Source organism: Ambystoma mexicanum, chromosome 7p (assembly GCF_040938575.1).
Source record: "Ambystoma mexicanum isolate Mex_15411 chromosome 7p, UKY_AmexF1_1, whole genome shotgun sequence".
NCBI classification, from domain to species: Eukaryota; Metazoa; Chordata; class Amphibia; order Caudata; family Ambystomatidae; genus Ambystoma; species Ambystoma mexicanum.
This window is the reverse complement of record NC_090939.1, coordinates 83,774,798-83,795,068: the sequence shown is the minus strand read 5'-3', so window position 1 is coordinate 83,795,068 and position 20,271 is coordinate 83,774,798. Positions and strand designations below refer to the sequence as shown.

General features: G+C 45.4%; 1 protein-coding gene across 6 annotated transcripts in view; it reads left to right on the top strand.

Annotated features, from left to right (window-relative positions):
* Positions 1 to 20,271, top strand: part of STXBP5L (syntaxin binding protein 5L) — a 3,950,894-nt gene that overhangs the window by 1,681,449 nt on the left and 2,249,174 nt on the right. For all 6 annotated transcript variants that reach the window (XM_069635832.1, XM_069635831.1, XM_069635829.1 and 3 more), the window contains exon 8: positions 8,998 to 9,121. In XM_069635832.1, coding sequence (XP_069491933.1) covers positions 8,998 to 9,121 — 124 coding nt within the window. The remainder of the gene's footprint in view (positions 1 to 8,997; positions 9,122 to 20,271) is intronic.

The following is a 20,271-nucleotide window of genomic DNA, read 5'->3' as shown; positions in this document are numbered from 1 at the left end:
CTCAGTACTTCTCACAGATTGTCCAACATAACGTTCAAAAACATCTGTTTGGCAAATAACAAGCCACTTCCAACGTGAGGCTTAATTCACATTTCCAATACAAAAACTGTGTCCATTCTTTATCCTTTCATTTAAGTGAAAGGCACAATACTTCTAAAGTCTAAATCACAGTGCTCAATCCACTAAAGCAATATTGTCTGGCCCAATATTGTGTAAAGGTACTAAAACCTATTTCTACTATTTCCGAACTAAACCAAACATAACAATAAAGCAATCACATGTCACAAATTGCATGCATTTCAATAAATTAACATATTCAATCAAAAGCACACATTCACTGCATCAAAGGACCAAAGACCAGAATTGCACACTATTCAGTCAAGTCATAACCCATTTCATATTAAAAGTCTTTAAGATGTAGCACAGAGCTCATTCCGCCCCAGTGTCCTCTGACATGGTTTCAGCGAAAGTAGCCTTGCCATAAATTCTATCACCTGGTGGGCAAATCCCCTGCTTCTGTATCTAACTTGGAGGTACAGAAGTACTTATTCTCATTAGAGCGAAGGTAAACAATATGTTTGGTACCTCCACTCAGCGTCTTGCTGAATGATCTATCTTGAAAGCTTTTTGCTGATTTAACTCTTAACGCTTCAATTATCTCTATGCCCAAAATGTCCCTAGTTCAAGAACCAACGTCGTGTTGTGTTTGTCTTTACCGTTTAAGCAAAATGCTGTCTATTCCTCCAGCATGGCAAATAGAGTGGATTTGATCTGCCTATTCATCATAGCTATGTGTTATACACATGCATATGGGGTTAATGTACTGGCTTGCTCAAAACTGCACATATAAGTGCGTTCACATGCATGTATGTATGATATGAACAAGCTATCAAGCTGCTTAGCATTTTGCTATAATAAATGGTTACATAACTGATTGAATGAATAAATGTATGTTAACACAGAAATATACTTCTCACTATGTGTTTGTGACGCTACTATTTAAGCTCTCTTGCTATGCAGGTGCCTTTCAATACATTGCTAATATAGGCTTCTAGGTGCCCCTTTGAGCACTACAGCGCTTTGAGTGTACTTCTGCTCTTTTCAGCAATACTGTTGCTATTCTAAGTATTGCAGTTTAGAGTGCCCTTTAGCATGTATCACACTTCTTGCTCAGTGTACTTCTACTTAAACATTACCTAATATATCCTCACTGGATACAATATAGGAACATCACTTCCTTCTCCCCTTCAAGTCACTATATTTTACTTGTCCATTGAAAGCTAATGCTATTTTTGCTATTATGAAGGGATAATCTGAAATGAGATGGTGTCTCACCTGTTGCTCTTAACCCCACAGGGCAGAATGGGGTGAACAATGCTACGAATTGTTTTGCCCACTAACCCATCTCCTACATAAATGGTAAAAATATGCATCTAAACCAGCACTGAATGTATCTTACCAACATAAACCAAGTTCCCAAAAGGTCACTGTCTGCACAGCTGTGGGACTCTCTACGCTGCACTATTGCAACAGCCTCTTTTTAAACTCTCTACCTTCTGCAATTCATCCAGAAGAGGACTGCGCAACTTGTCCTTGGCCTCAAGCCCACAGATCTTATCTCTCCTAGACTGAAATGTCTGCAATAGCTCCCAGTGGCTGCGAGGAATAGGATGAAAAACCTCTGCATTATGCCTTCTGGGCCCTTGGACCTCAATACCTTCAACGCTCACTTCCTATAGATCTCCCTGCTCGAGCTCTTACCTCATCCGTCTCTAACTCCCTCAGGGTCAGTCCCTTCTGTAAGCAACCAGGTACTGGTAGATCTCTTTCTTCCGCTGGTGCCTCCCTTTGCAGCAGCCTCCCTCCTCCCTAACACTTGAGGAGAACCATTGCCGGTTCCGGAAGCACCTCAAAGCCTTTCTCTTTGCGTCTGCTTTTTCTCCTCCTCTCCCCGGATGACTTCCTGGCTGAAACTGATTCTGCACTGGTTACCTGGCCCCTCTCTGTTTGGCCCAGGCCACCTCCCCCCGCCAGTCACACCCCTGCACTGCCTTTCTGGCAAACCCTGCACCTGGGGACTTTTTTTCTGTATCCCTAACAGTTCCCCCACCACCTGATGTCTGCACTTATCCTTGCACTTGGCACAATCGGGTCGTATTTGTACTTATTGTCCTTTGTTCTTCTTCTCATATACTACACTTTCCTCTCACCCTACCCATGCAGTTGGGCGATCTGAGTGTCAACTGGCCTAGTAGGTTCGTTGTCTGTCTCCCTCTGGTCCCCCTCTCTTGCCTCGTTGCGCCTTGCAAAACCTGTGTATAGGCGCATTATAAGTGCCATATCATACAATTTCACATTATATGATATCATACACACATTGCGTTCATAACAGGATGGCTGCCACTTACCTTGTACACTTCCCAGGTTTTTTTTTTCTGCAGCACCCCACTTAGTACAATCTTTTAAAAAATGATTGCACTAAAGCAGCGCTGAATGCAGGTTTCCAACTTCAAACAAGTACATACAGTGCATGCATGCAGACAGGATGCCTGCCCCTTACCTTGTACACTCCCACCATAGGCTTCTGCGCTTCTTTGTACCAAGAGACCGTCTGCCACCGTTTTTTCATACTCACCAAAACCACACACCTTGTTGAGCAATGCCTTACCTCCACAGTCCCATTTCCATGGCTCCCATCCTGAAAATGGCCGGATGTGACACGTGTAATCCTGAAACTACTGCAGAATCGATTTTTTGTGCTAGGAAAGGGGGAGGGGGGTGTGAAACAGGGTAGGGGATTGGGTCTTTAGTGGTCAGTCTGAAAAGTATTTTTATCTTTCTTTTGTGTTTTTTTTTACGTGCTTCCAACAATCTTTTTTTGTTTTTTCTCTTTCTATGAGTTTGTTTGCTTCTCCTCCGTCAATTTTTACTGATTTATGATCATCGCTTCTTGCACAGTGTAAAAGAAAATAGTGTTGCCAATGGTGTTCAAAGAAATGCTATTTGCATGGGAGCAGTGTATATTTTGCAACTTCATGTTCTCATAGTGGGTGGAGAACATCCCATTAGTGCACATAAATGCAGACATGATTCTGTTTATAAGACACCTTCCGAGCTCTGGCTGGGGACAAATTACACCAGCATGGTCCCATACTCCTCTTGGTAGAATGGCTGAGAAAACGACCTTCACAGTGGGAAAAATCTGCATCACTGCATTCATCAACTTCTTCAAGTGACGAAGCAAACGTACAAACGACATGTAACCCAAATGTAGACCTCCATAATGCACCACAACAACTTGAACAGTAACTTTATAGGCCACATATCTGCAAAGACGAACCATCCTGCCGAAACTGAACACATAGAGACTGGCCCACAAAGCGTCCACTCCTTCCAACCCGAAATTAGAAGCTACGCCTCTTTGCACGGCATACCTGTACAGATCTTGTACAAAGGTATCACCCACAATCTGCACTGTGCGTCTCTACATCTCTACCAAACTCATTACACAGAGAATATTGGGGAAAAAGTAGTACCACCACTTCCTGTGAACCACACTCTGGACACATGATTCCATAATCCCCACAGTTCCAGTCGCATGCCCACCATGCTCAGAATGGCAGGATGTGGCACGTGCACTTTACCAGCTACAGCAAGGGCTACACCCTAGTCAAGCAGGGACAGTCTGTCTCCCCTCTCCACTGTTCTTCTTCCAGCACTCCCTCATTGACTACTGTGAAATATTCACGCATGTATACAGCAATCACAGGCAAGAACTTTGCATCCAACACTATAATTTCTGTACAGCACTCCATATTTACCATTGAACACTCCGAGTACATGTCACGTGTGCTTCCAAAGCACCTTCAGTACAAAGTTCTGGAAAGATATCCACGATTTCAGCATCCAAAATCATCCAGAGCGGTACCCATCACGCCTTCGACCATGCACACAAGAGTCTACTGCTTGCCCACATCCAGCACAACATACTGGAACCATGCATGCGAACATGTGGCCAGAAACCACAATCCACAAACATAACATAGCCCAACCCCAGTATCATAACACAGCGATGCATGGAAACATGTAACAGCTAGCAGATTCCACAAACAAACCACTGTCTATGCCACCCCTACTCACTTCCATTCACAAAGTATTGTGTCACTGCCAACCAAACCACACAATCTTCACAACATTGGCCTACTCCCAGGAGGCTACACAAACCAGAATATCCAAGCACATTGAAGATTCACTTAAACCCTACCCCCTTCTATACTGACAGTGTTCCAACACTGCACCCAGTGGGCACACTGCAGGGCTTTTCACTGCACAATCTCCAGCCATACACCAAAAACCGTAGGAAGTTCTAACAATGACCGCACACATGGAAACAACAATATAAGCATGTCAGCGCTCTTCCGGTGCGCTATGACGAGTAAAATGTGCTCCACAAACATTCTGTAAAGGTGCCCACCCTCTGAGAGATGCAGTCAAAACTGAATTGGTGCGGTGGGTGTGCTGAAGGCCTTAGCTTTTGGGTGCATGGCCTATGGACTACGGCCTTTGGCCACGCACCCAATAGTCTAGTCCTTGGCCACACCCACCGCAACGTAATCCAGCCATTCATGGCAACATGTCACCAAGTACCACAATACACACACGTACCACAGCCACCGGCACTCCTACCCAACCTCCAAACCATTATACAGCTACACATAGAAACATGCACCTTTTAGCAGAATCCACAAACTTAACACAGCCTCCGGCACCCTTACCCACTTTCATTCACATACAATGGTGTTACTGCCAACCGAACCAACCAACAATATATGCATATCAGCTTCTGGTGCTCTATGAAGTCTACAATGTGTTCCACAACCATTCGGTAATGGCGAGTACCCTCTGACAGATGCAGTCTAAACTGCATTGCTGCAGTGGGTGTGGGAAAGGCCTAGACTACTGGGTGCATGCCCTGCAGCCTACTGCCTTTGGCCATGCACCCAATGGTCTAGGCCTTGCCCACACTTACCGCAACCTAATGCAGCCATGCATGGCAACATGTGACCAAGTACCACACTTCATACATGTACCAAAGCCACTGCCACTGCTACCCAATCTCTGCACCGTAATACAGCTATGCATGGCAACATGCAACAGTTAGCAGAATCTACAAACATAACACAGCCTCTGGCACCCATACCCACATTCATTCACAAAGTGTAGTGTTACTGCCAACCAAACCAACAATGTTTCCGCAACAGTGGCCCTGCTCCCAGCACTATACCCAGTACACAAAAGCAATGCCACATAGTGCAGTACAGTAGTCAGCACTCCTGCCAATGGACACTACGCAATCCTATGAAATATGCAGCTCACCTCTATCCAATTCTATGCACACACTATTTAAATATTGCACCTACTTCACACACTGCAGTATGCAAGCACATAGAAGATGCACTCCAAGCCTACCCTCTTCTATACTGACACTAGTGCAACACTGCACTGAGTGCACGCACTGCAGAACTGTTGACACCATTAGCGGCAGCCAGGGATTAAACACTGTAGGATGTGCTACCGAGCACCACACCCATGGAATGAACAATGTATGCAATTCTGATGAACCACACACAGAAGGCAACAATGTCAAACCTAATTCCTACTACGGCACATAGTTAGCGGTGCAAGGCCTCCATCGGTGCATCGAATGGGCTACGGGCTTACCACATGCAACACACCGGAGAACACGCTGTCTTACAATGTGCACGTCATGTGCAATGCACACCCCTTTTGCAATTGAGCGCCCACCAGTCACCATGGAAAGAGGTCTACACACCAGCTATCGTGCCGTAATGAAAACTGCCTGTATTCACCACACTTGGTAGTCGCCTGTGCAGAGACCCGCGTTTTGGCGCTGTACGCACCGATACTGCAGGCACATCAACATCTTCATCCACCTATTGACATATCTCAGATGAACCACTTCACACTCCCCCACCCTTTCTAGCCCTTCTTCCCACCATCACATGGAGTAATATATGTTTTCCAATGCACTGCGCGTCTGCAATTCAGCCCCCACCAGTCGCCACGGTAAGAGGTCACGGCACAAGCTAGTGTGCCATAATGAAGGCTGCCTGCATTCACCACACATGGTAGTCGCCTGAGCAGGGACAGGTGAATTGGCGCAGTACGCATAGATACTGCAGGCACACCACCATCTTCGTCCACCTAATATTCACACATCTCATATGAACCACTTCTCTCTCCCCCACCCTTTCCATGCCTTCTTCCCACCACTACATGCCGTACATTGTTTTTCAGTCCCTTTCGGTGCCTCACTGTCCGATACACCATGACAGCGTTTCCCAAAAACGTTGACGCACAGCGCGCTTCCCTCCAGCCAACCACCGGCCGCTTCCAATGTTCATCGACATCACGGTGTACTCCGAGCCAATGAGTGGTTTTTCCGCGGAGCGAAAAGGGAAATGGGTCAGCGGAGCGGAGCCAGATATCACACATTTTTTTAGACGTACATTTCATTCCTTTGCAACAAAAGTAGTGGTCCGATATCCACCAAACACACAAAAGTACGCTTTCTGAACCAAGCCCCCGCTCCTGCCGCAAATTTGGTTAAAATCCGTCCAGCCGTTCGGGCTGTGGCTGTGCGCAAAGTTTTTGCCCATTCAGTCCATGGAGAAAAAAAAAATGTTGGGACCCCCCTATAACTATGCCCCCCTGCACGAAACCTCACCAAATTTGCTGAAAAAATTCAGAGCCGGCTATATACTTTTTTTGCAAGGTTTGGTGAAGATTCCTCCAGGGGAGTGAAGTTATGAGCCGCCGAAAATGTGATCTTCCTATGGGTTTAGCAACTTAACCATCACTACACGGCCGCTACTGCGGGCCGTGTTATGTGGCTTTCTTGGGGGTGGGAGGCGGCGGCGCAGGAGAGTAAACGTGAAGGGGATTGGAACTCCCGCAATAACAAAAAAAGGTTAGAAATAGGTAGATCAAAATGTAAAGTTTCAAATTGAGGTCGCTATAACAACATAGAACCAATTCATTATAAAAAAATGTATTTGTGCATTTTAGCTACAATTGTAAATGTTTACACTTTACAAACAATTATCCACACACATCATTAAGACAAGAAAATAAGTGCATTATTTCGTTTTTAAAAGTCAATCCAAGCCTGGAGGAAACATATTAATTATTGCAATGTTAAAACCTCACTATGGAATCATTTAATTAGTCTTTTGGACTAGATTTAAAATGACGATTATTTAAATTAAGAAAATCCAATTGGAGCTGTATCCAAATCTATCAACATGGCCAATTAATGTAGGTCCTAAACTTTCCGTTATTTACCTTAAAAAGGCCCCTGTTGCTAATCGTAATGATAGGAGACGAAATCTCATGAGTCGTTGCCATAATGCTTCTGTATAAACCAGAGCCCGTGAATAAACACTCATTTCTCTAAAGAAAAACGATGTCTTTGCATAAGAGGTGGACGATCAAGCATAAATCGTCATAGCATTTCCGTTGTTCCACAATCACATAGAAACCCGTTCCTCGAGTGGAAGATAACGTGAACCTACAATTTCTAATGTAGGAATCAAATTAAAACGAAATCTTAGTAACTTTGCCTATTTTTTTATTATTGTGCAAAAACGGTTAAAACATAAAGCGTACACAAATTGATAAATAGTTTTACAATGTTTACAAAGTAACGAAATACAAAAAATAACAAATTATACATCACCTAATATCAATTCAAAACTTAAGTTTAGCGTAAATTGGTAAAAAAAACGATCTATTGCACAATCCCTATTTTTGTAAGAAATGCAATAACGCTAAAATCAGTGCAATATAATCCGTCGTATAAAACGTTTCCTGTAAGACATTAATTAAAATAAACTCAGGACAATGTACAAAACAACCAAAATGTGTGATCCTCTCATTTAAGTTCTGACAAAATAATTCTAGATGTTTTAAGGATTCACATTCGCTTGTGCAGAACCCTCAAGTAGGGGCAACATGTCCACTCTTATCCCAGAATGACAGGGCTTCATTTGTTTGTAATACGTTTAGATAGAAACGCACGTAGCTAATGGGCACTGAAAATACTGCACCTGTAATGAGATGTCGCCAAGTTGTTTATGGACTGATTGCAAAACACCAAGCCTTTTATATTTGAAAATGCCCACACGGGCATCACAACAGTCCGAGTGGTGTCGTTTATTTATGTAATGTCTGCATGTGCCCCATGGCTTCAGCTACATTGAGTCCCCTGTTCTGTAAGGTGATTTCACAAACCTGAACAGATCTATCACATATGCATAACCATTGCCTAGGAGATGATGAAGGACATTGTATGACATATGGCATTGGTGAACGTACATTTAAGAGGTTCTCTACATATTCTGTGTACAATTTTTAAACTAGCTATGTGATATTAGTTCTTGATGTTATTTCATTCTTTGAGACACTTTTTCACCAATTTCATGTTATCTTGCAAATTGCACCTATGCAGATTCAGAACTTCCAGTTCAGTATGACATGTTCGCTTAAATTCCAATAGACCCTTATCACTCTACAGTGTTAGGATTTCATTTAGAGCACTATACAATGTATTTGTTTCGGCCCACTATATTCTACTACATGAATTTCATCTATTACAGATTACTGTGTATTGATATGAATTTAGGCCAAATTCGAGATGAACTAAGGCAGTAGGAACTGAGGAGGGTAAATTCAAGATTGACTGCCATAGTACACATTGTATAGTGTTTAACCATTCCCAAGTAGAACAATCAAGCACTTTGAAGTCATTATACATTTAAGAAACAATTTTTATTTCTGATGTTTTTGTATTGTTAATTGAAGGGCTAGAGAAAATGAGCAGTGTTTGAGAGAAGTTTGTGTTTTGATGTAGGCAACTTTCTCCCAGATCAGATGTGTCTTTGTTACTCTTGATGTTTGGCGCTTCTGCTCTTTCAGGCGATCCATTCTGTAGGCTGGCACCATGAAGGGAGGCAGTTCATGTGCAGCCACTCTGACGGCAGCCTTACAGTGTGGAACCTTAGAAGCCCCGGCAGGCCACTCCAGATCACAATTCCACACGGTAAGAGGATGTGTGTGTAAACTACAATGCATTTTATCTAATACGTGTTTAGTCCTTTGAGTACCCTTAGGGCATATACATATGCAGATAAAAAAGAGACTTGAGTTACTACAAGGCGTCAATATGTGTGTTCCACTTTGGGGAGGGGGCAGTAAGCCCTGTGTAGCCTCACAAGACCTGGGAAGCCTGGGGTGTGGGGCGGGCAATTGAGCACCGAAAAGATTTAAAACGTACAGACTTAGCCTAAACAAGTAGAGGCGCACGGAATCACCCCTAAAGACAGGAAAAAGAATGGTATGGCATATTTAACCGGATGTTGCTTTACGAAAATCTCGATTAGCCTAAAAATTCGAATAAATATGCCATACTTCTATTTTTCCGCCAATCTCAAACACTTAGAAATTGTTCCTGTTAACCTGCTTCACATCTAGATAGTGCGCCCAAGAGATTACTGTGTTGTACTCTGCCAGTCTCAAACACTTAGAAATTGTTCCCGTTAGCCTGTCTCGCATCTAGATAGTGCGCCCAAGAGATTACTGTTATTTTCTGCCTGTCGCACACACTTTCAAGTGTTCCTTTTAGCCTGTTTCACATCTAGATAGTGCGCCTTAGATACTACGGTGCCCATCTCAAACACACAGAATGTGCCCCTGTTAGCCTATCTTGCATCTAGCTAGTGCTCCCAAGAGATTACTGTGTTGTATTCTGCCTGTCACACACACTTAAAACTTGTTCCTGTTGGCCTGTTTTCACATCTAAATAGTGCACCAAGATTTGGCTATCTTATACTCTGCCGGTCTCAATCACTGAAAAATCACTCTGCTAGGTTGTCTCACATCTAGATAGTGAACCTTAGAATGCTAGGTTGTCTCACATCTAGATAGTGAACCTTAGATCCTAGATATTACTGTATTGTATTCTCCCAGTCCCAAACACTGGCCTCAGCCTGCTTCACCGACTCTGTTTCTGATCCTGAAAAAACAGCCTCAGGTGGCACTGTGGTTTACTTACCTACGCCACAGAATTAAACCACTTTCTCTTGTTCCACCTACAAGTGCCGCCTGAGATAGTACTGTAATTTACTTGCTTAAGTTCTAAGCGCCGCCTCTTCATCTAGACCTCCACCCCAACTCTAGTCCTCTCCCACTGCCATGGTGTCCAGTTCCTAGTCACGGATTTTACATCCAGGGCCCCCATCTACCACTACTAGTTCTTCCATCCCCAGCTACCCAACACCGGATAGAGACCCCAGACCACAAGAATCCCCCTCTCCCTTCTGTCCCGATTCCCAGCCTTTCCTCCCCCCTCATCACTCACCCTTCACGGCACCTGGCCCACGCTCTGGCACCCACCTTCACGAACCCCCTCTATCCTCCCGCCGAGCACAACCCCAGACACCTTCCCTCACACCTCATTACACCCTGACACCACTCGCCCCCTCTCCTACCACCACCCTGCCTCCAACTCTAAAATCAGAGGTGCACTCTGGCCTGCCAATCACCTCCCTCCTCAGAAGCCTATTCTCCACCCTCCTTTGCCCCCAACTCATCTTCCACTCTCCCTCCGACTCTGATTGAGATCTCCCTGATACCCCTCGCCATGACACCACACCCCCTATCGAACTCCCAAGCCAGGGGAACCCATCTCGTGCTCCAAACAGCGCAAATCCACCTCTTCCTCCTCTCCTTCCTTGCACCTTTCAAGGAACATCCTGCCCTCCCTTCGCTCCCCTTTACCCCCCATTCCCTCCCCCTTAACACATTGGAGAACTCACCTCCCTCTGGCCCACCCCTCCTACGACCCTCTTCCACCCCCTTAACCTCTTCTCGACCCCTGCCAACAAGCCACCCCCTACATATCTCTTCCCCTCACTGAAAGCAGAACTTCTCGCCCTTGCAAGAACAGTAGCTTTACTTCCCTCCCCCTCTAACCCCCCCGCCCTCTCTCACACCCCTATAGCACTAAAAAACACAAAATGCAGAAAATGTGACTGGCCCTCTCCCTCGACGCTCTACTCCTCACCACTTCTATATCAACCCGTCCTCGCAATTTCTCCCGCCCCTACCTCCTCACACTCCCCACTGCACCCGCCCTGCTTCCACCCCCTTGACTTCTCACCCTGCACACCAGACCCCCCGACATCTTCCGGACTCACTCCAATTCTTAGCCCCCTAAACCCCCTCACACCCTCTGACCATCTCTCCACTCGTCCGTCCCCCCTCGACTCTACACACACCCCTCACATATCTTCCTCCACCCGGCTACTCTTCCCAGCCTCCACCGATGTAACCCCATCTCCCGTCACTCAAAATCCACCAACACCATGCCCCCTCCCTAACCCACCCCACCCTGTCTCAGCGACCCAGAATGTTCCACCCTCGCCTTCCTCCCCTCCAATCTCCCAAGCTCCTCATGCTCCCACTCCAATGACTTCCACTACGACCACATCCCCTCACAAAGTCAATTGCATCCTTTTCAATGCCTGCTCCGTAGCAAGAAACAGACACAGCATCTTCGACCTCCAGTTCTCAGACAAGCCCAACCTCATCTTTATCACCGAAACCTGGTTCTCTGACAACTTTGCACCTGCTGCATATGAACCCCCCCCCGGCCCGGCTACTCGCTCATCCACCACAATAGACCCTCCAGAGGAGGCAGAGTGGCAGTCCTCTTCAATTCTCTCTTACTCGTCGAATCTCAGACATGCATTCCCTCATGTGAATCCCTTCTAGTTAAACTCTGGCTACCTCTGACTTTCTCCCACAGCTTCGTACTCATCTACAGACCCCCTGGTTACGACAGACATTTCACCATTCAAGTGAATCACCCCCTCCCCCCCTCACATTCCTTGGAGACTTCAATATCTGGTTGGACATCCCCACCAACCCCATGACCCATCCATTGGTCGACAGTCTCGATGCGCTCAACCTCTCCCTTCATATGACTGGTCCAACTCACTGAAGGAGGCACACGCTTGATGAAATGTTCAGCTCCCAGGACCTGATTCATATATCCCGCCCCAAACCACTCATCTGGACCGAGCACTTTCTCATCCCCTTCTACATCGGCATGTCTCCGCCTCCACTTACAGAGCATCTCCCCCCCTCCGCCCAAGTCCTCAAATGCTGGAACAAAGTGAAGATCCTTCTTGACCTCGACAAAGCCCTACTTCTTAGATCCCCTACAACGTCCCCTCCCCTCCCCAAGGCAGAGTCTTAACCATCGACTCTTTCGAATCTTGGCTCAATGACTCACTAATTCCTCTCACTCAGCGTCCTCACGCAATGGACCATTCCCTCTCCCTACACTTCACCACCTCTCTTGACAGGACGACCTCCCTTATATAACACCGTAGATCCCTTACTGCTATGTATCAAAATCAACGATTAAATTGTTCAAAAAAGTACCAAACTCTGGTATCATGCATTTTTATGAAATTCTCTGAAAACAAAAAGGGCAAATTTCTAGAAAGTTATTTGAAATATTTATTATTTAGACAAAGAAAATCCTGATGAGCATAAAGGTTGTAATAACAAAGAAGTATAACAGAAATTGTTAAAACACTCACAGTTGTAATTCACAATTTTGTTTAAAGAACAGAAAACAATCAATTATTCTTTTTATGAGAAACAGAAAAAAATATTTTTTAAAATAGGTTCTTCTTTGTTGTAAAGTCACAAAGAAGAAATAAAAAAGGGAAGGAGTACTAGTGGAGAGAAGATATATAGACGGTTCTTAAGGTAAAAAGTTCTTCCTTCTCTACACAGAACAACCGTATCCTCTCAAACTCTAACTCCAATATTCCTAATGACAGGTCTGCCTACGTGTAGGTGTCAAAAAAATTTTTTTCAAGAAAAATCAAGGTTGACATCCTCACAACAACGTTTCGGCTGAAATGCCGCCTGTCTGGCCATAGTTTCTTTACATAGTTGAAAGTTGCCTTCCTCAGGGCGAAAGAACCTCACAACAGTTTAACCCTGTGGGGAAGCAGACATGAAAGAAAATGGAATTAAATTTAAAAGCATAATGGGAGTGAACTCCAAAATTTGAGTAAAGTTGCCCTTGTTGTTTAAAAGAGAATAAATTAGGAAATCAATTACCTCAATTTTGTAGGCTGTGGAAAAGTTAGAAATATAGGCGTGAAAACGGGCTCAGGGGCCCACAACAGTAATGCCTGAAGAGCGGAACCAACAGGGCCCTTGGTGTAACTGCATCGGGTCAGGTTGGAAAAAACAACAACTGAAAGGGAAGGGGGAACTTATCAGAATAAAAGTGAAGAAAAGTACAAATAGAAGTTATCCAAATGGGGAGAGGAGTATAGAGGTATGTACTCACATGTGGATTAAATCCTGTAACTAGATAGCATGCACAGTTGAAAGGTGCAGTCTGCGGAGTATATAGTGCAGAGAGCACATGCGTCGGGTAGGCTAGTGTGGTCCCATATCACTGGCATAAAAGGTGTACAGCCTCTGAAAAATAGAAAATGATGAAAAAGTGTTAGAGGGATGGACAGATATATACTGTAAACACTAAACTGTGTTTAAGAAAGAACCCACGAGAAATCGTGTTAGAAGAATGGACGGATATATGCAGTAAACACTAAACTGTGTTAAGGAAAGAACCCACGAGAAAATCGCGTCTTACCTATAACGACTTGACCAAAGTATAATGCAGATGTACGAGGGGAACAGCCTTTCTTGAAAACCTCTCGCAACACTCTGCAAAGCGAGCACGAATGTTCATATAGCCTAAAGAGGGCAGGAGGCCTAACTCGCCATTTCATTGGGCCTGAAAATAAGATGTGTGGATAGGCTGAGAGCTGCCCCACCTGCATGTCACTCACTTGGGTGGATACAAAAGGGCGCCATAACAGCGGCCTCTGTAACGTCAACTAAGAGAAGCTGCCGCGCCGGAAAGGAGACAGAAGCCTGCGGAGAAGCGTCCGGCTGGGGAGCAGAACACATGCTGCTGGAAGGAGGCAGCCGCCCGCAAGGCAAAACCCAGGTGTGGGATGGAAGCCAAAACATGTTAAATTGGACTGAAATCCTCATTAAGTCCATTAATGTGAGTGGATAAACGATGGATCCATCGAGCCTCCTTCTGTAGGAGGCAGTGGGTTATGTTGGGCGTATTTTTGACCACATCCAGAATCCACCATAATATGTCATTAGCAGAGTGCTGTAGCTCAATGTAGTGACTTACTAGGGGTGCGGTAAGTGTTTTACACCTGATTCTAGACCGATGTTCTGATATTCTAATATGTACCGGTCGTGAAGTTTGACCAACATACCGAAGGCCACACGGGCATTGGATGCAGTATACCACATGTGCGGTTTTGCAGTTTGTCATAGTGGTAAATGTCCATGTTTTTGGCCCAATTTTGAACTCCTTCATTTTCCTGGTGAATTGACAGACAGAGCAAGATCCACAAGGGAAATGCCCTGTGGTGGTCCTCAGGTCCCACAGTCCTATTCTAGGGGCGGCTTTCTTAAGGGAAGAGTGCACAAGTTTGTCACGAATATTGCTGCCCCTCTTGAAAGCAAAACGGGGAGGAGGTGTGTCTGGCAGATTTATTTTGACAATGGGCCAGTATTTCGAGATGAGTTTTTTAATCTCGAAGGTCTGAGGCCCATGGGTCAATACACATGTCATCTGTGAATTGTTCTTATCCAGTACTGAATTGGAATTTTGTTTGGGCGTTAGCAAATTGTCACGGTCAGTAAACCGAGCCCTTTTGTACGCTTGTGTGATCAATCGTTTAGGATAACCTCTGTCTCTAAGGCGACTGCTAAGCTTATCTGCTTGTTCATAATAATCAAATAACTCGGAACAGTTTCGCCGGATCCGGAGAAACTGGCCATAGGGTAGATTATCCCTAATATGTCGAGGGTGATTGCTGGAGTAATGTAGGAGAGTATTACGAGCTGTGGTTTTACGGAAAAGCGAACACTTCAATTTTCCAAAATCATCTTTAATTATTAAGTCTAGAAAAGGGATCTGAATATTGCTAGACTCCATGGTGAACTTGATATTATGATCAACGTTATTCAACCATTCAAAGAAGAGTATTAGCTCGGCTTTGGTACCTGTCCAAATAAATATGATGTCATCGATATATCTCTTCCATTTGGTTATAGAATAGCGGAAGGGATTGGTGGAAGATAGAATGTGACGAGTTTCAAATTTGAACATAAAGAGAATCGCTAGGCTCGGCGCAAAAGCAGCCCCCATAGCCGTACCTTTTACTTGTAAGAAAAACTGGCCATTAAATTCAAAATAATTTTTGTTGAGAGCTATGGCCATAAGTTCCAAGATGAAGTTATGTGGAACGCGATCCTGAGAATCATATTCCAGGAGAACTTCTCGCATGCATTCTATCGCTTGATCTTGTGGGATGCTAGTATAGAGGGATTGGATATCCATTGTCACCAGTAATTGAGTAGTGTTGTCAAATTCAAGATTTTCAAAGATAGTAATAGTGTCAGTCGTATCTCTGAGGTATGTCTCAGTTTTTACGCTAATAGGTTTCAGAAATACGTCAATAAATTTGCAAAGTGGTTCTAAAATTGAACCACAGCCTGACACTATTGGTCTTCCGGGTGGGTTTTCCTGATTTTTATGTATCTTAGGTAAAGAATACATAGTCGGAATACGACTTTGACTGGTAATGAGAAATTTAGATTCTTTTTCCGTAATCCATTTGCGATCTAAAGCAAATTGTACTACGCTTTCAATTTCTGTGCGAATGTCTCGGGTGGGGTCCTTCCTAAGTTTCTTATAGCTGACATCATCTTGTAATAGCGTGTCCATCATGTTGATATATTGAGCCTTAGACATAACTACAATTCCACCTCCTTTGTCTGCAGGTTTTATGACAATGGAGGGGTTGTTAGATAGTTCAGTGAGAGCAGAGTTTTCTAATTTAGAGAGATTATGTCTAAGAGATTTCTGTTTTGAATTACTTTTGAGTTTGTCTAAATCTCGAAGGACACATTTTTCAAAGGTCAAAATTCTCTTGTGACTTCATTGTCTTGGGGCTTGAAGGTTGAAGGGGCTCGTAAGCCAGTGTCTAGTTCCTGCTAATTTCCTCCATGTTCATTAAAGAAAACTTTGAGGCGCACTGTTCTAAGGAACCGGCGAACCTCAAGTTCTGTTTCAAACCAATCCGTTTTTTGTGAGGGCACAAATGAAAGCCCTTTCGAGAGAACTTTAATCTGAGGAGATGTAAGATCAATTTTAGCAAGATTAAAAATTGGTATGTCGCTTTGTTCAACTACCTGTTCAGACGACGCCGTCCGCGAAATTGGCGGCGCGGTTGTTGATAGGGGGGAAACCATGGTTGCCCCCAGAAAGGCCCTCCGGGGCCACCTCTGCCTAAAAAAGGCTGCGGTGGTAAAAAAGGTTGTTGGGGTGGGTGATTTCCAAAGGCTTGTGGTGATTGCCGGTCTTGTCTGGCCTGACCGTCTGAGCTGCTACTGCTAGAATTGGAAAAAGACACCCACCTACGTCTGCCTTTATTTCGTGGTTGGGAAGTTGACTGTGTTTTGGCGGCTTCAATATATTCCTCTGTGATATATGGGAATATTTTACGACCTCCCTTAACAACAAACTGTCCCTCCTCTCCCCCCTCACACAACCGGCCACTCCAACAACTCCCCCTCACCCTATCGCCCTGGCACCCAATTCCCCCACCTTCGACTACTTCAAACCCATCTCCAGAGATGAGTTTCTTGACCTACTATCTGCCAGCAAACCGTCTGGGTCCCCCCTCAACCCCTGCCCCGCTGCTGTCCTAAAAGAAATATTCTCGTCTCCCTGCGCAGGAGAACATGCAAGAGCCATACTAAATGACTGCCTCACCTCTGGCATCTTCCCTGATGCTTTCAAAATTGCGCATGTCAAGCCTCTGCTTAAAAAGCCATCTCTCGACCCACTGGATCCCAAAACGTACAGACCCATCTTGAACACCAGATTCCTTGCAAAACACATCTACCAAACAGCATACTTCCAACTCAACACCTTTGTAGAATCCAACAACCACCTCGACAAGCTCAATCAAGCTTCAGACCACGACATGGAACTCTGACTCAGACTATGAAGGATGCGCTGCACTAATTCTTCTTGATCTCTCTACAACCTTTGACATGGTTAACCACTCAATCCTCCATGACCGCCTCCACTCCCTTGGAATCCGTGGCACTGCTCTCCAAGTGCATCGTCTCCTTCCTCAGCAACAGGAAACAAATAATCCTCCTCTCCCCATTTGTCTCCGCGGCTCGCTTGGTTAACACTGGAGTACCGCAAAGTGCATGTCTATCTGCTCTCCTGTTCAACCTCTATATGGCCACTCTCCCTGGAATCATCCGCATTCACAACATCTTGTGCTACAATTATGCTGACGATACCCAAATCATCCCAAGAATCCCCAATTCTAGCACCAACCCCCAGCCCGACCTCAAAGCCTGTCTTCGAGATATTGACCGATGGATGACAATAAACCACCTGCTCTTAAACCCCACTAAAACCGAAATCAAGGTGTGCAGCAACACTGCTCTTCTACCTCATCCACTCCCATCCCCCACTGCCCCCTCCCCCCGACACAGTAAAAAACCTGAGCTGCACAATGGACTCTGGCCTAACCCTCTCCCGTCAGATCAACATGGGTCAAAATGTTTTCACTAGCATCTCAAACTTCTCAGACACATCTTTCCCTATCTCTCCTTCCCGAGCAGACTCGCCGCAGTTATGTCTATTGTGATGTCGAGACTGGACTATGACAACTCCCTATACCTAGGAGCCCGGCATACCATCTTAACAAACTCCAAAGAGCGCAAACGCTGCTGCTGAACTACTCCTTGCCCTGGGTCCAAGAGACCACATCTCTCCAGCTCTCCGAACCCTCCACTGGCTCCCAATCCCTGTGTGCCCATACCCCCTCCTGTCCTCGTGTTGTCACAGCTTACCCCCAGCCTCCTATGGTCCCCCGTGATGTTGCTGTTTGCCCCCAGCCCTTGTTCCCCTTGATGTTGAAGTGTACCACCATGTTTCACTGTGTTTCTAGTTTCCGTCTCGTCACTGCGCCCTCCACCCCCTGGTCTCCCTGATGTGTTTGCCCAACCCCCCTGGCTCCCCGTGATGTTGCTGTGTGCCCAGCCCCCCCCCCCCATGGTCCCTAAGATATCGCTCTGTGCCCCATGCCCCTCTTGTGTCCCATGTTGTCGCTGTGTGCCCCCTACCCCCTTTTTTCCCCCTTGATTTCGCTGTGCACCCCCACCCCCTCTGGTCCCTGTGATGTCTTCCTGTGCCCCCAGCCCACTCTGGCCCCTCCATGCTGTTGCTGTATTCCCCAACCCTGTGCAGTCCTCGTCTACCGTTCCCTCCTGTCTGTGTCTTAGCACTTGCACTGTCAGGGTGTCACTAGACCAAGTGCAGTGGCTAGTCTTCACATTTTTGCTGTTCATGGACTGGGGGAGTGTCTTTACGTTTTCCCTTGTCCCCCCCCCCATTGTGTTTGGTCGCTGTGTGGATGAACCATCTTATATCATATTACTATGCTTACTCTCTACTCTACACCATCACACAATTTGAGTGCAGCTACACCCCTCGATCAATTCGGCCTAGCTGCTCACATTTGAACACTATCCAATAAACGCCTCATCATTCTAATAAAACGCAGCTATACCCCACGAAAACCCGGCATAGCTGCACACATAAGCGTCCCACAGGCCTAACGCAGCCAGAACCCAGTCTTGGTGTCCACCCGCCAGACTGCACACATAGATCTGATAGATACCATTATCACCACACCTAATGCTAGAATGCAGCTACCATCAAGTAATTACATCAGCTGCACACTTAACTGGTGCGCCCAAGCCCCCTTCGACGCCGGACTCTTTCAACTGACCTGAACTATGGTCTCTGAGGGTGTTCAACCTACCAGCACTTTGAAGTCATACCAATCTTATATAGAGCGCTATATAAATGCCAAATACCATAACATAACTTACGAAACATTACAGTGAAGAAGGGCAGCGGGGGCTACTGGGGTGTCCACCGCACCCTTCTTCACTGTAATGTGAGCGGGGGCTGAAAGGGTGTTCCCTGCAACCCCGACTCAATAAACTATTTTTAAAAAGCAGACCCTGCTGCGCAGGTTCCCATACACGCAAGTGAAGTGAACCGACGTCGCAGAGAGATATTGGAGACAGCGACACACCACGAAGTGTGCCGCCCAGAGGTGGTGGTGGGGGCAAGGGCAAAGTCTGAAATGTTCAGGGGAGAGAAGACGGAAAGTTATTTTTGGAAAAATAACTTTTGGTCTTTTCTACCTCGAACATTTCAGCTACGGTCTTACAACCCAAATCCGAGGCACACTGGACAAACAAGAATACATTGGAGAAATATAGTGAAAAGAAAGAGTATATCTGGAGTAAATTTGAAAAGGTTTGCAGCTGAGTGTAAATGAGCTCTTCCCTTTCAGTAGCCAGGGATTCTAAAGTAGGACGTTCCACAATGGCATGGGTTCATGTTGTTTCATAGACAGTCATTCAGCTAAGAGATGGCTAAAGTAAGGCAGCCACAAACACAAAGCAACACCAGCGATAGGACAGCTACTCCATAAGCTCAAGGCGGGATTCATGATTTAATTTTGTCGAAAAGATGAAGACAAGTTATTTGTACTGGAGTCCCCAGCCATGAAGGTTGTGTGCCAGTGGAAAGTGTGGGAGTTGGACTGCTGGATGCCAGTATTCAGATTTAGATGTAATCAAATGGTGTCCACACTTCACAGCAACTGAGAAAGACACTCAGCCTTGGGATGTCCAGCCGCTAAGCACACTGTATGATGGTGAACATTAATTGCCTGGCCAGACCGCTCTAACCTTCTTCAGTGACAACTTTCTGAAATTGCTCTGAGTACTTGAATCCCTTTCCAATTTACAGATGGCGCAACCCATCGTGGTGTTAAGATTGCTCTGATCCACGGGAGATGTGTAATGGAAGGAAATGTCACCATGCACATGCTCTCGTCTATACCCTGGACATATCATCATCCTCAAATCAGCACCTGTTTACAGAAAGCGTCTGAATTATGACATGCTTTACCTGGGTAATTCTTACACAGACTGTAAAAAACTAACTGATTGGTTTTA